This window comes from Chiloscyllium plagiosum, unplaced genomic scaffold, assembly GCF_037043375.1.
Source record: "Chiloscyllium plagiosum isolate Xiang-an unplaced genomic scaffold, Cpla_swu_hap1 HiC_scaffold_19, whole genome shotgun sequence".
NCBI lineage: Eukaryota > Metazoa > Chordata > Chondrichthyes > Orectolobiformes > Hemiscylliidae > Chiloscyllium > Chiloscyllium plagiosum.
Window position 1 is genome coordinate 3,380,675 of NW_028270157.1, and position 12,560 is coordinate 3,393,234.

The window sequence follows — 12,560 nt, forward strand, 5'->3', positions numbered from 1 at the left end:
ATGCATAATTAAAAGATCAAAAGTGACTGGTCTCCGCGCTTTTGTGGACATTCCAGGACTCGGTTTGGCTGCTGACCAACACAATCTAGAATCATTTTCTCCATCAAGCACGCCTTCTGCCTTAAGGCTAATCATTGTAAGAGTCCATTCCAAGCAAGTGTTAATTTAATGTTTTCAGTCCCACTTTCAGGAAGAATCATGTTGCTGTAAAAGAAAGGGCTGAAAAGGAACAAAAATAAAGGCTTTTCCTGCCTTATTCCTCAAAACAAAATGTAATAAGCTTTCCAACAAACAAGGCTGGACAAGTGAGCACAAACCAAATCACGTGGGTCAATTAAACTGAATCAGCAGAGCATGGAATTCTGATATAGCAGATGTTCCTGGGAATGCTGAAATGTGAATTGTCACATGAGGATGATTAAATGATGAGATGTGGATTATACTTAACTGAGGTTACAGTTCAGATTGTTCACCCACTCAATTTCAAACACACATTTATCATGGGCACACAGACAAAAAACATGCAAGTCTCTCTCATACACAAATAAATTTAAACACAGGAAGCAGGCTCCCGATGACGAGGGAGCCCACAACCAGGGTCACAGTCTGAGGATACGGGGTGGGCCATTTTGGACTGAGATGAGGAGAAATGTCTTCACCCAGAGAGTGGGGAGTGAGTGGGATTCTCTGCCGCAGAAAGTAGTTGAGGTCAAAACACTGAATGTTTTCAAGGAGTCAGATATAGTTCTTAGGACTAAAGGGATGAAAGGTAGACAAGCAGGAGGCTGGGGGTACAAAGCAAGGCAGGCAGTATCAGGAGGGAGAGAGAACACAGCAAGGCAGGCAGTATCAGGAGGGAGAGGGACACAGCAAGGCAGGCAGCATCAGGAGGGAGAGAGAACACAGCAAGGCAGGCAGTATCAGGAGGGAGAGAGAACACAGCAAGGCAGGCAGTATCAGGAGGGAGAGAGAACACAGCAAGGCAGGCAGTATCAGGAGGGAGAGGGACACAGCAAGGCAGGCAGCATCAGGAGGGAGAGGAACACAGCAAGGCAGGCAGCATCAGGAGGGAGAGAGAACACAGCAAGGCAGGCAGCATCAGGAGGGAGGGGGAACACAGCAAGGCAGGCAGCATCAGGAGGCTGGGGGAACACAGCAAGGCAGGCAGCATCAGGAGGCTGGGGGAACACAGCAAGGCAGGCAGCATCAGGAGGGAGAGAGAACACAGCAAGGCAGGCAGCATCAGGAGGCTGGGGGAACACAGCAAGGCAGGCAGCATCAGGAGGGAGGGGGACACATCAAGGCAGGCAGCATCAGGAGAGAGGGGGAACACAGCAAGGCAGGCAGTATCAGGAGGGAGGGGGACACATCAAGGCAGGCAGCATCAGGAGAGAGGGGGAACACAGCAAGGCAGGCAGTATCAGGAGGGAGGGGGACACATCAAGGCAGGCAGCATCAGGAGAGAGGGGGAACACAGCAAGGCAGGCAGCATCAGGAGGGAGAGAGAACACAGCAAGGCAGGCAGTATCAGGAGGGAGAGAGAACACAGCAAGGCAGGCAGTATCAGGAGGGAGAGAGAACACAGCAAGGCAGGCAGTATCAGGAGGGAGAGGGACACAGCAAGGCAGGCAGCATCAGGAGGGAGAGGAACACAGCAAGGCAGGCAGCATCAGGAGGGAGAGAGAACACAGCAAGGCAGGCAGCATCAGGAGGGAGGGGGAACACAGCAAGGCAGGCAGCATCAGGAGGCTGGGGGAACACAGCAAGGCAGGCAGCATCAGGAGGGAGAGAGAACACAGCAAGGCAGGCAGCATCAGGAGGCTGGGGGAACACAGCAAGGCAGGCAGCATCAGGAGGGAGGGGGACACATCAAGGCAGGCAGCATCAGGAGAGAGGGGGAACACAGCAAGGCAGGCAGTATCAGGAGGGAGGGGGACACATCAAGGCAGGCAGCATCAGGAGAGAGGGGGAACACAGCAAGGCAGGCAGTATCAGGAGGGAGGGGGACACATCAAGGCAGGCAGCATCAGGAGAGAGGGGGAACACAGCAAGGCAGGCAGCATCAGGAGGGAGAGGAACACAGCAAGGCAGGCAGTATCAGGAGGGAGAGAGAACACAGCAAGGCAGGCAGTATCAGGAGGGAGAGAGAACACAGCAAGGCAGGCAGCATCAGGAGGGAGAGAGAACACAGCAAGGCAGGCAGTATCAGGAGGGAGAGAGAACACAGCAAGGCAGGCAGCATCAGGAGGGAGAGAGAACACAGCAAGGCAGGCAGCATCAGGAGGGAGAGAGAACACAGCAAGGCAGGCAGTATCAGGAGGGAGAGGGAAGACAGCAAGGCAGGCAGCATCAGGAGGGAGAGAGAACACAGCAAGGCAGGCAGTATCAGGAGGGAGAGGGAAGACAGCAAGGCTTGCAGCATCAGGAGGGAGAGGGAAGACAGCAAGGCAGGCAGCATCAGGAGGGAGAGGGACACAGCAAGGCAGGCAGCATCAGGAGGGAGAGAGAACACAGCAAGGCAGGCAGCATCAGGAGGGAGAGGGACACAGCAAGGCAGGCAGCATCAGGAGGGAGAGGGAACACAGCAAGGCAGGCAGCATCAGGAGGGAGAGGGACACAGCAAGGCAGGCAGCATCAGGAGGGAGAGAGAACACAGCAAGGCAGGCAGCATCAGGAGGGAGAGGGACACAGCAAGGCAGGCAGCAACAGGAGGGAGAGGGACACAGCAAGGCAGGCAGCAACAGGAGGGAGAGGAACACAGCAAGGCAGGCAGCATCAGGAGGGAGAGGAACACAGCAAGGCAGGCAGTATCAGGAGGGAGAGGGACACAGCAAGGCAGGCAGCATCAGGAGGGAGAGAGAACACAGCAAGGCAGGCAGCATCAGGAGGGAGAGAGAACACAGCAAGGCAGGCAGCATCAGGAGGGAGAGGGACACAGCAAGGAAGGCAGTATCAGGAGGGAGAGGGACACAGCAAGGCAGGCAGCATCAGGAGGGAGAGAGAACACAGCAAGGCAGGCAGCATCAGGAGGGAGAGGGACACAGCAAGGAAGGCAGTATCAGGAGGGAGAGGGACACAGCAAGGCAGGCAGCATCAGGAGGGAGATGGACACAGCAAGGCAGGCAGCATCAGGAGGGAGAGGAACACAGCAAGGCAGGCAGTATCAGGAGGGAGAGGAACACAGCAAGGCAGGCAGCATCAGGAGGGTGAGGAACACAGCAAGGCAGGCAGCATCAGGAGGTGGAGAAGTCAACGTTCTGGGTGTAACCCTTCTTCAGGCCTGGGGGTGGGTGTAGGGTGAGCTGTGGATAAAGTGGTGAGGGGACGGTGGTGAGTTGGGGATAGGTGAACACAGGTAGAGGGTACGCCCTGGCTGGTCAATGGGAGGAATGAATCCGGGTGGTGTCAGGGAGCAGTGGAAGGGAAGGGGGAGGGGCTGAGAAGGGAGCCGGGGAATGGGAGATGATTTGAAATTGGGGAACTCAATGTTGAGTCCTCCGGGCTGTAGGCTGCCCAGGTGGAAGACGAGGTGTTGTTCCTCTAATTTGCGGTTTGATTTGTTATCGCAATGGAGGAGGCCAAGGATGGTCCTGTCGGAAAGGGAGCGGGAAGGGGAATTGAAATGGGCAGGGTCTGGGAGGTCCAGCGGTCCCTATGGGCCTGGCTGCGATGCTCGGTGAACCATTCCCTACGTCTATGTTCAGTCTCCCTGATGTAGAGAAGACCACATCGGGAGCACCAGATACAGTAAACTAGGTTGGAGGAGAGGCAGGTAAACTTCTGTCTCACCTGGAAGGACTGTTTGGGACCTTGGATGTCGGTGAGGGGGGAGAGGAGTTATTGGCAGGTTTTGCACCTTTTCCAGTTGCAGGGGAAGGTACCTGGGGGTTTGGGGGGGTCAGTGGGGAGAGTGGCACAAACTGTTGAAGGGAACGGTCCTTTTGGAAGGCAGAGAGGGAGGGGGAGGGGAAGATGTTCTTGGTGGTGGGGTCTAGTTGGAGTTGGTGGTAAGTGTTTAAAGATATGTGTTGGATGCAGAGGCTGGTGGGGTGTAGGTGGGGACAAGGGGGACCCTGTCTTTATTGCATTGGGGGGGGGTTTAGAGCAGTGTAACGGGGAATGGAGGTGGTGCAGTGGAGAGCTGTCTGGTGACAGAGGGGGAAAAGCACGCTGTTCAAAATAGGTGGATATCTGGGATACTCGGGAGTGGAATGTCTCCTCATCTGGGCAAATGCGGTGAAGGCGGAGGAATTGGGAGAACGGATGGAGTTCTTGCAGGATACTGGATGGGAGGAAGTGTAGTCCAGGTAGGTATGGGAGTCTGTGGGTTTGTAGTAAACATCCGTCTGGAGACTGTCACCAGAGATTGAAATGGAGAGGTCATGAAAGGGAAGGAGGTGTCCGAGATGGACCAGGTGAATTTGAGGGCAGGATGGAAGTGGTGGCCCAAATCGATGAACCACTCCAGTTCAGTCTGGGTGCAGAGTTGGGGGCACAGTCCCTGTATAGGTACTGGAGAGGGGTTCGATAGAGCCAAAGAGGCTGGTGATGCTAGCACCCACACGGGTACCCATGGCCACCCCCTGGGTTTGGAGGAAATGGGATGAGTTGAAGGAAAAGTTGTTGAGGGTGAGAACCAGTTCAGCAAGGTGGAGGAGGGTATTGGTGGAGGGGGACTGCATGGGTCTGCTGGAGAGATGGCCATCCTTGTGTGATATGGATGTGTATAAGGACTGCACGTCCATAGTGTAGACAAAGTGCTGGGGGAGCAAGGGAACTGGACATTGCTGAAGAAATGAAGGGCGTGGTTAGTGTTATGGATGTAGGTGGGAGGTGCCTGAACCAATGGGGAGAAGATAGAGTCGACGGAGGATGAGATGAGGTCGGTTGGGCAGGAGTATGCTGAGATGGTGGCTCGGCCAGGGTAGTTGGCTTATGGATCTTGGAGAGCAGACAGTGCGGGCTGAAGGGGTATGGGGAGAAAGTGAGAACAGCAGACTCAGATGGACAATCAGCCATGATCATGTTGAATGGTGAAGCAGACTCGAAGGGCCGAATGGTCTAATTCTGCTCCTATTTTCTATGTTTACATCCACACACAAAACACGCATGAATGTCTGTCTCTCTCTCTCTCTCTCCCACACACACACACACACACACACACACAGCAATGGTTCTCTCTAATGCACACATTCTCAAACAATAAGGGTTCAGTCGTGGGTTCTCCTGGTGCGCACCTTAGGGAGAGGTAAGGGCCAGTTTAACCAGGACATGGTCACCACACCATGCAACATACAGTCGATATCTCTAAGCTGGAACAGCTCTGCAGCTTAATGCTGATGTTTCCTTTAATAAACACATCTTATTTCCAGTGTAATGACAAGGTGTTTTTCTTACAAATGGCACTTACTCTGTTAAGTAGATCAATTTCTTCCTTCAGTTTCCCAATAAGGTCATCCCTGTCCTGTAGCAGTTTGACTAGTTTCTGATTTTCCTGTCTCTCTTTCGCAAGTTCCTGGTGATGAAAGACATTAGTTGCATTCAGTCCAGGTTTCAAATAATGGAATAACTATGTGTACATTTAAAAAATACAATTCTGAAATAGCTGTTCCTCAAGGTCCGATGAAGTCTAACACTGTACTGCTGCAGCCTGGTTCAATTCCCAACATTTAGGGCCTTTGTAGTGCACTGATAGTGTCCATCCTGCTGAGCCAGGAGGCCTGGGTTCAAGTCCTGCCTGCTCCATGGGATGATGTAACACCTCAGATCAGTTTGACGCTGAGAGGATGGTTCCCCTCACGGGTCAGTCCAGAACCAAAGGGCATCGTCTCTGAATAAAGGGGCTCCAGGTGTGTGACATCTTCACACAGGTAGATTAGAGATTATCTATATGCTGGAGTGTTCACACACTGAGAAAATTCCATTGTTCACACAACTGTAAAAAAAAAGGAGCAGGTGAAGGCTGTTTGGCCCACAGAGCCTGTTCCACCTTTCAATATGATTGTGGCTGATCCTATATTTCCACACCATTAGAACTAGGAGCAGGAGGAGGCCATTCAGCCCCTCAAGCCTGCGCCACCATTCAATACCATCATGGCTGGCCACCTCTCTGCCTCAACTCCACTTTCTTGCCTGCGCCCCGTAACCCTTCAACCCATTAAATTCACTCACTCTCCTACTCTCTCCCTTGGCACCTTTTCATCTTCCAGAAATCTTGCGACTTCTCTCTTAAATATATTCAGTGACTTCACCTCCACAGCTTTCTGTAAGAGGCTTCCTCGTGTTCATTACCCTCTGAGGGAACAAATCTCTCGTCAGCCCAGCCCGAAATTGTCTACCCAGTTTCCTGACCATGGCGCCTCACATGGGCCAGGGGAATTTCACATCTGCTCAGAACTCTTCATGTTTCGATAAGATATACCATTCATATCATTTCTGTTTTGAAATCATAGATAATGGTCAGTGGACAGTCTTATCTGTTCACTTTCGGCAGCTCTAATGGAGGTGGCGGCGTGGTGGTAATGTCCCCGGTTAATCCAGAGGGTCAGGCTGACATTTTAGGGACACGTTTTGAGTGGCTGGAAAATAAAGGTGGTCTCGGTGATGGTGACCATGTAATCACCATCGATTGGAGTAATAACCCATCTGGCTCACTGATGTCCCCCAGGGAGGGAAATCTGCCATCCTTCCCTGGTCTGGCCTACATGTGAGTTCAAACCCACAGCAATGTGGTTGACTCTTAACTACTGTCTGAAATAGCAAGATACTCAGCACAAAGGATGAGTGACAGTGAAAGAACTATAAAAGGAAAACATACTACAATATCAGAGTGGAGGAAATGCACTGGGAAAAGAGAAGCATGGTATTAAATCTAGTGCATGACCAATCAGAATACTCTCTTTCATGTACACACACACACAGTCGCAGATGCACACACTCACAGAGACACTCACACATTCACTGACACCCACAAAGACACTGACACACACACACATAGTCTCAGCCACTCACAGACACAGACAGGGTCTCACACAGACAAACACACACAGAGACATCTCACAGACACATTGCCACACTCACACAGACACACTGTCACACTCAGACACACACTGTCTCTCTCACACACACATACAGACATTCGCACAGACACACAAATATTCTCATAGACACATACTGTCACACTCACGTACACTGTCACACTCACATACACTGCCACACTCACACAGACACACTTATACCATACACACTTATACCATACACACAGCACGTGTCACTCACTCTCTCTCTCTCGCACACACACACATATCTGCATTGCTGAGTACCTTTTCAAATTCTTCCAGTTTCTTCTCTAATGTACTGCTGAATGTGGAACTTGAAGCGTTTCCATAGCGATTATAGCCAGGCCTCTCTACCCGGCCAGAATACCTGCCACTGGCTGAATATGCTGTGATATCTTCATCAGGAGCATTCGTGGTGCTGTGTGGACACAGGGAAAGACTTTCAATCTTCAACAGGAAGTCAAACCGCAGCAGAATGAAGTATGCTGGATGCTGTACAATAGTACGGATTAAAGTGTGATACTGAATGACAGCAACTTCACTGTGGTGCCTTGTTGGAGCCACAAAATACACCAAGCTACCCCCCCTCCCCCCTAATATGTGTCTTCATTGCTGTCTCAGCCCTGGTCTCCTAGGACACATCCTTACCTCTTGACTCAAGTCTCATTGCACATTCCTGAGTGCAAAATCCCACTGACCCTTCCAGTACTAACGAGGAGGGAGGGCTTCATTGTTGGAGGTCCCATCTTTCTGAGTCCGAAATTGGCCTAAAGCTCTGTGTATCCTCTCAAATCCCCTGGTACTACTTTGAAGAACAGAGAGAGGTTCTCTGGCTAAGAGTTATTTACAACTCTCAAATTACTTGGCCATTCCCACCTTGATGTCTGGGAGAGCTCGCTACAAGTAAATTGGTCACCACATTTCAGAAGTTGCAATGAAGACTGCACCGTAAACCATTTTAGGATGTCCTGAGATCATTAATGACAAAATGATAGCCTTTTGTTTTTGCCTAACAGGTGAGTACGGAAATTTAAGGTCCCAAAGATATGTCTGTGATACCATCTGACAAAGACTAGATACATAATCCATGTTAACATGGTCATATTCACCCATTAGCAACATAGAAATAAGATTCCAAATCTGGAATGAGCTGTGACAAAGGGTCAGTTAGACTCGAAACGTCAGCTCTTTCCTCTCCTTACGGATGCTACCAGATGTGCTGAGATTTTCCAGCATTTTCTCTTTTGGTTCCAAATCTGGATGCTGTCCTGACATCTAAGACATGGGGAGGATATCAGAAACTTGTCTTATCCCAGAGGATGGAAATGGAAATAATATTCCCAAAGTTAGAGGAGGGCCACTTTTTTACCCAGAGGGTGGTCCACATATGGACTGAGCTGCCAGCGGGAGTGATTGAGGTGGGTACATCAACTACATTTAAAATGCATTTGGACAAATACATGGACCGGGTGTGGTGCTGGAAAAACACAGCAGGTCAGGCAGCATCCGAGGAGCAGGAGAATCGACATTTTGGGCCGCAACACTGATTTTCCTGTTCCTCGGATGCTGCCTGACCTGCTGTGTTTTTCCAGCACCACACTCTCAACTCTGATCTCCAGCATCTGCAGTCCTCACTTTCTCCAAATATATGGATAGGAAAGGATTAGAATTGGCCAAGTGCAGGGAAATGGAGTTAGCGTGGATGGACATCATGGTCAGCATGGAGCAGTTTGGGCTAAAGGGCCTATCACTGTGCTGTAGGACTCTGTAAGAGGTGAAGTGTACCCCCATTCCTGAGGAGGTCAGGATACAGGATGATGGAGGGGGGGAGGGGAGGGGGGGGGGGGGGGGGGGCGTGGTGGCTGACAACTGGAATCCAAAATAACTGGTTTTGGGGTACAGAAACAAAACAAAAACAAAAAAAAACTAGAAAGTGCTGGAGAAACTCAGCATCAGTGTGAGAGAGACAGGGAGGCGGGGGGAGAGGGAGAGAGAGAGAGATCGAGAAACAGACAGAGTTCACAGCTCAGGTCTGTGACCTTTCATCATACGTACCACTGATTAAATCAAAACAAGGAGGGGTTTCTCTAATTCGAGGTGAGGCGGACACAGCTGTGGGTAGCTTTCAGGAGGTGTTTTTCCAACAGTGAAATTGTGTCAAAAACACCAAGGACTGTGGATGCTGCAGATCGGAAACAGACACAAACAGAAATTGCTGGAGAAACTCAGCAGGTCTGGCAGCATCCGTGGAGAGAGAAACACGAGTTAATGTTCTGAATCCAGTGACTTGTTCCCAGAATAGTCACGTTGGTGCTATCAGCTGGCTGAACAGAGTTGGACTGCAGAAGACAAAAGACTGACAAAAGAGATCTAATAGAAACTTACCAGATAATACATGGCTTAGAAAGGGTGGACACTGGGAAGTTGTTTCCGTCAGGTGGGGATACTCAGACCCGTGGGCACAGACTTAGAATTAGAGAGGGTTAATTTAGAACGGAAATGAGGAGACATTTCTCCAGCCAGAGAGTGGTGGACCTGTGGAATTCATTGCCATGGAACGCAGAGGAGGCCGGGACGGTAAATGTCTTCAAGGCAGAGATTGATAAATTCTTAATCTCACAAAGAATTAAGGGATACAGCAATAGTGCGGGTGAGTGGCGCTGAAATGCCCATCAGCCATGATTGAATGGCAGAGTGGACTTGATAGACCGAATGGCCTTACTTCCACTCCTATGTCTTATGGACTGATATTTTGTGTGTCACAAGAGAAGAAAACCTGGTGACAGAACCAATAAAATATTCAGACAAGGAAATGTTACAGACAAATACATCAGAGACATCTGGAAGGGGAAAGACGTTTTAAAAACCCAGCTCTGATTTCTCCCAGTTTCAGTGGGTGACCAATGGGAAACATTACCTCCTGTTTCTCTCTCCTCAAAGGCTGCAAGATCTGCTGAGCTTCATCAGCAATTTCTCTTTTTTAGAACATAACCAACAACAACATGAAGAGCATCAATGTAACAGCAAGGGGATGCCTATTGAGTCAACAGAAGGAACAAGACAATTTCACTCATCTCTTTACGGAACGGCAAAGTTCCTTCAACAAGGAACGTGAATCAGTGCGAGAAAACCCTACCTTGTCTGGACGCTCAGCTGGTAACTCTTATGGGAGAAAGTGAGGACTGCAGATGCTGGAGTTTAGAGTAGAGAGTTTGGTGTTGGAAAAGCACAGCAGGTCAGGCAGTATCCGAGGAGCAGGAGAGTCAACGTTTCGGGCAAAAGCCCTTTATCAGAAATTCCTGATGAAGGGCTTTTACCCAAAACGTTGATTCCCCTGCTCCTTGGATGCTGCCTGACCTGCTGTGCTTTTCCAGCACCACACTCTCAACTGGTAACTCTTATGCATGACTGACTCATAACTCAGGGTTTTGGAGATAAAGGAGACTGCTCTCAGCCTTGCCCACTATTCACCAGTAACACAAAGTACAAAAAATGCAAGTCATGCCACTCAGCAAGGAACAGTGAACTCAAAGTAACAAAGACGAATATGATTGAGCTCATTTGGAATGCAGTGTGCAGTGTTGGTCACTGCATTTTAAAAAGGGTATAGACACATTAGTGATGTACAGAGGGATGTAACCGAGTCTAGGCAGAGTGGATAGCAAGGTCCCATTTCCCTTAGAAGAGGGTCAATAATCAGGTGCGTAGATTTAAAATAATTAACAGAAGGATTTGAGGGAGGTTAAGCAGAGGGTAATGAGGGACTGAAACTCACTGTATGAAGAGTGGGAGAAGTAGAAACCCTAAACTCATTTTAAAAATCCTTGGAATACACATCTGAAGTTCTGTAACCAACAGGACTACAGTCCAAAACCTGGCTGCATTGCTCTTTTACAAGCAGTACAGACATGAAGGCTGAAGGGTCGCCTTGCTGTTTGAAAAGTTTGAGCTATCAATGGAGATGGAGCTAAAAGGATTGATAGTAGTTTGGCATGGTTAAACACAGGAAGCAAGGATGACTAGGACTGAACCTCATTACTGTGTGAGCAGAAGGCTGACAGGTAGCTCTTTTCAGGCTTTAAATAATCAAAGAAGGTTTCTCTGAATTGTACCTGCGGAGAACTAGAGGCTTTCACTGTGAGATAGGTACCACAAAACCAGCAAGGCATCCAGGAGCTGGTGAGACTGCTCCAGCAGAGAGAATGATAGATTCCCTACAGTGTGGAAACATGCTATTTGACCCAACAAGTCCACACTGACCATCTGAAGAGTAACCCACCCAGACCCATTCCCCTACTCTATTACTCTACATTTCCCATGACTAATGCACCTAACTTACACATCTCTGAAGACTATGAGCAATTTAGCCTGGCCAATTCACCCTAACCTGCACATCTTTGGACAGTGCGGGGAAACCCACGCAGACACAAGGAGAACGTGCAAACTCCACACAGACAGTCATCCGAGGCTGGAATTGAACCTGGGACCCTGGTGCTGTGAGGCAGCAGTGCTAACCACTGAGCCACTCTGCAGCGTCTTGTCTGTCACAAGGGAAGAAGACCTGCTGACAGTGCTAAAGGTGAATTTTACAGAAGCATTTCAGGGAAAGCTACAGACACACGGAGAGGATTGAGACAGATGTGAAAGTCTGGGAGGAGGCTTGAATGCAGCAGGAACGGCAGCATGGATTATTTGGGAGAAATGCCTGTCTGTGCTCAATATTCTATGAAATGTGAAATGTCAAACTTTTACCTTTACTTTTCCCCTTACTACTAAGGAGGACTATAATGTTAACTTTTAATTTTACATTTCTACTTACACTCTCAGAACAACAGTAATACTTAACTCTTAACTCTGTTTCTCTATGTTACTAATGGTATCTATGTTTTGTACCCGGCCATCTCCACACCTAAGATGGTGCCGTGTGTGGTGACATTGTTCACTTTTCACTGTCCTTCTGTACTTAAGTACACATGACAATAAAGCTTAAATCAAATCAAAGGGTGGTACGTGTATGGAATGAGCTGCCAGAGGATGTGGTGGAGGCCGGTACAATTACAACATTTAAGAGGCATTTGGATGGGTATATGAATAGGAAAAGTTTGGAGGGATATGGGCCGGGTGCTGGCAAATGGGATTAGGTTAGGTTAGGATATCTGGTCAGCGTGGATGAGTTGACCAAAGGGTCTGTTTCCGGGCTGTACATCTCTAGGATTCTGAATCAAATTTAACAAACTGCATTTCAGAGAAAAAGGGGAAGAGGCAGGGATGTAACCTTGTAATGCACCAGCTGGGAAGAAGGAGGGAACACCTCAGGCACATTAATTGGTGGGGAAGGTGTCCTTTCCATGACACTTCAGTAAAGGTTAATGCAGCACCTTAAAGGGTTGGGTACTCCGGTTAAATGATCGTAGTAACTTATAAACTTTACAGAAGTGGCATGGAAAGGATCCCTCCCCAGCAATTAATGTCAAAGTTGTTTCCTCAAGTCTTTACAGTTGC

At 49.2% G+C, this 12,560-nt stretch overlaps 1 protein-coding gene across 2 annotated transcripts in view; it reads right to left on the reverse strand.

Moving 5' to 3' along the window:
• Positions 1 to 12,560, reverse strand: part of pawr (PRKC, apoptosis, WT1, regulator) — a 168,728-nt gene that overhangs the window by 8,555 nt on the left and 147,613 nt on the right. For both annotated transcript variants that reach the window (XM_043708775.2, XM_043708776.2), the window contains 2 exons: positions 7,323 to 7,476; positions 5,411 to 5,515 (listed from right to left, as the gene is read on the reverse strand). In XM_043708775.2, coding sequence (XP_043564710.2) covers positions 5,411 to 5,515; positions 7,323 to 7,476 — 259 coding nt within the window. The remainder of the gene's footprint in view (positions 1 to 5,410; positions 5,516 to 7,322; positions 7,477 to 12,560) is intronic.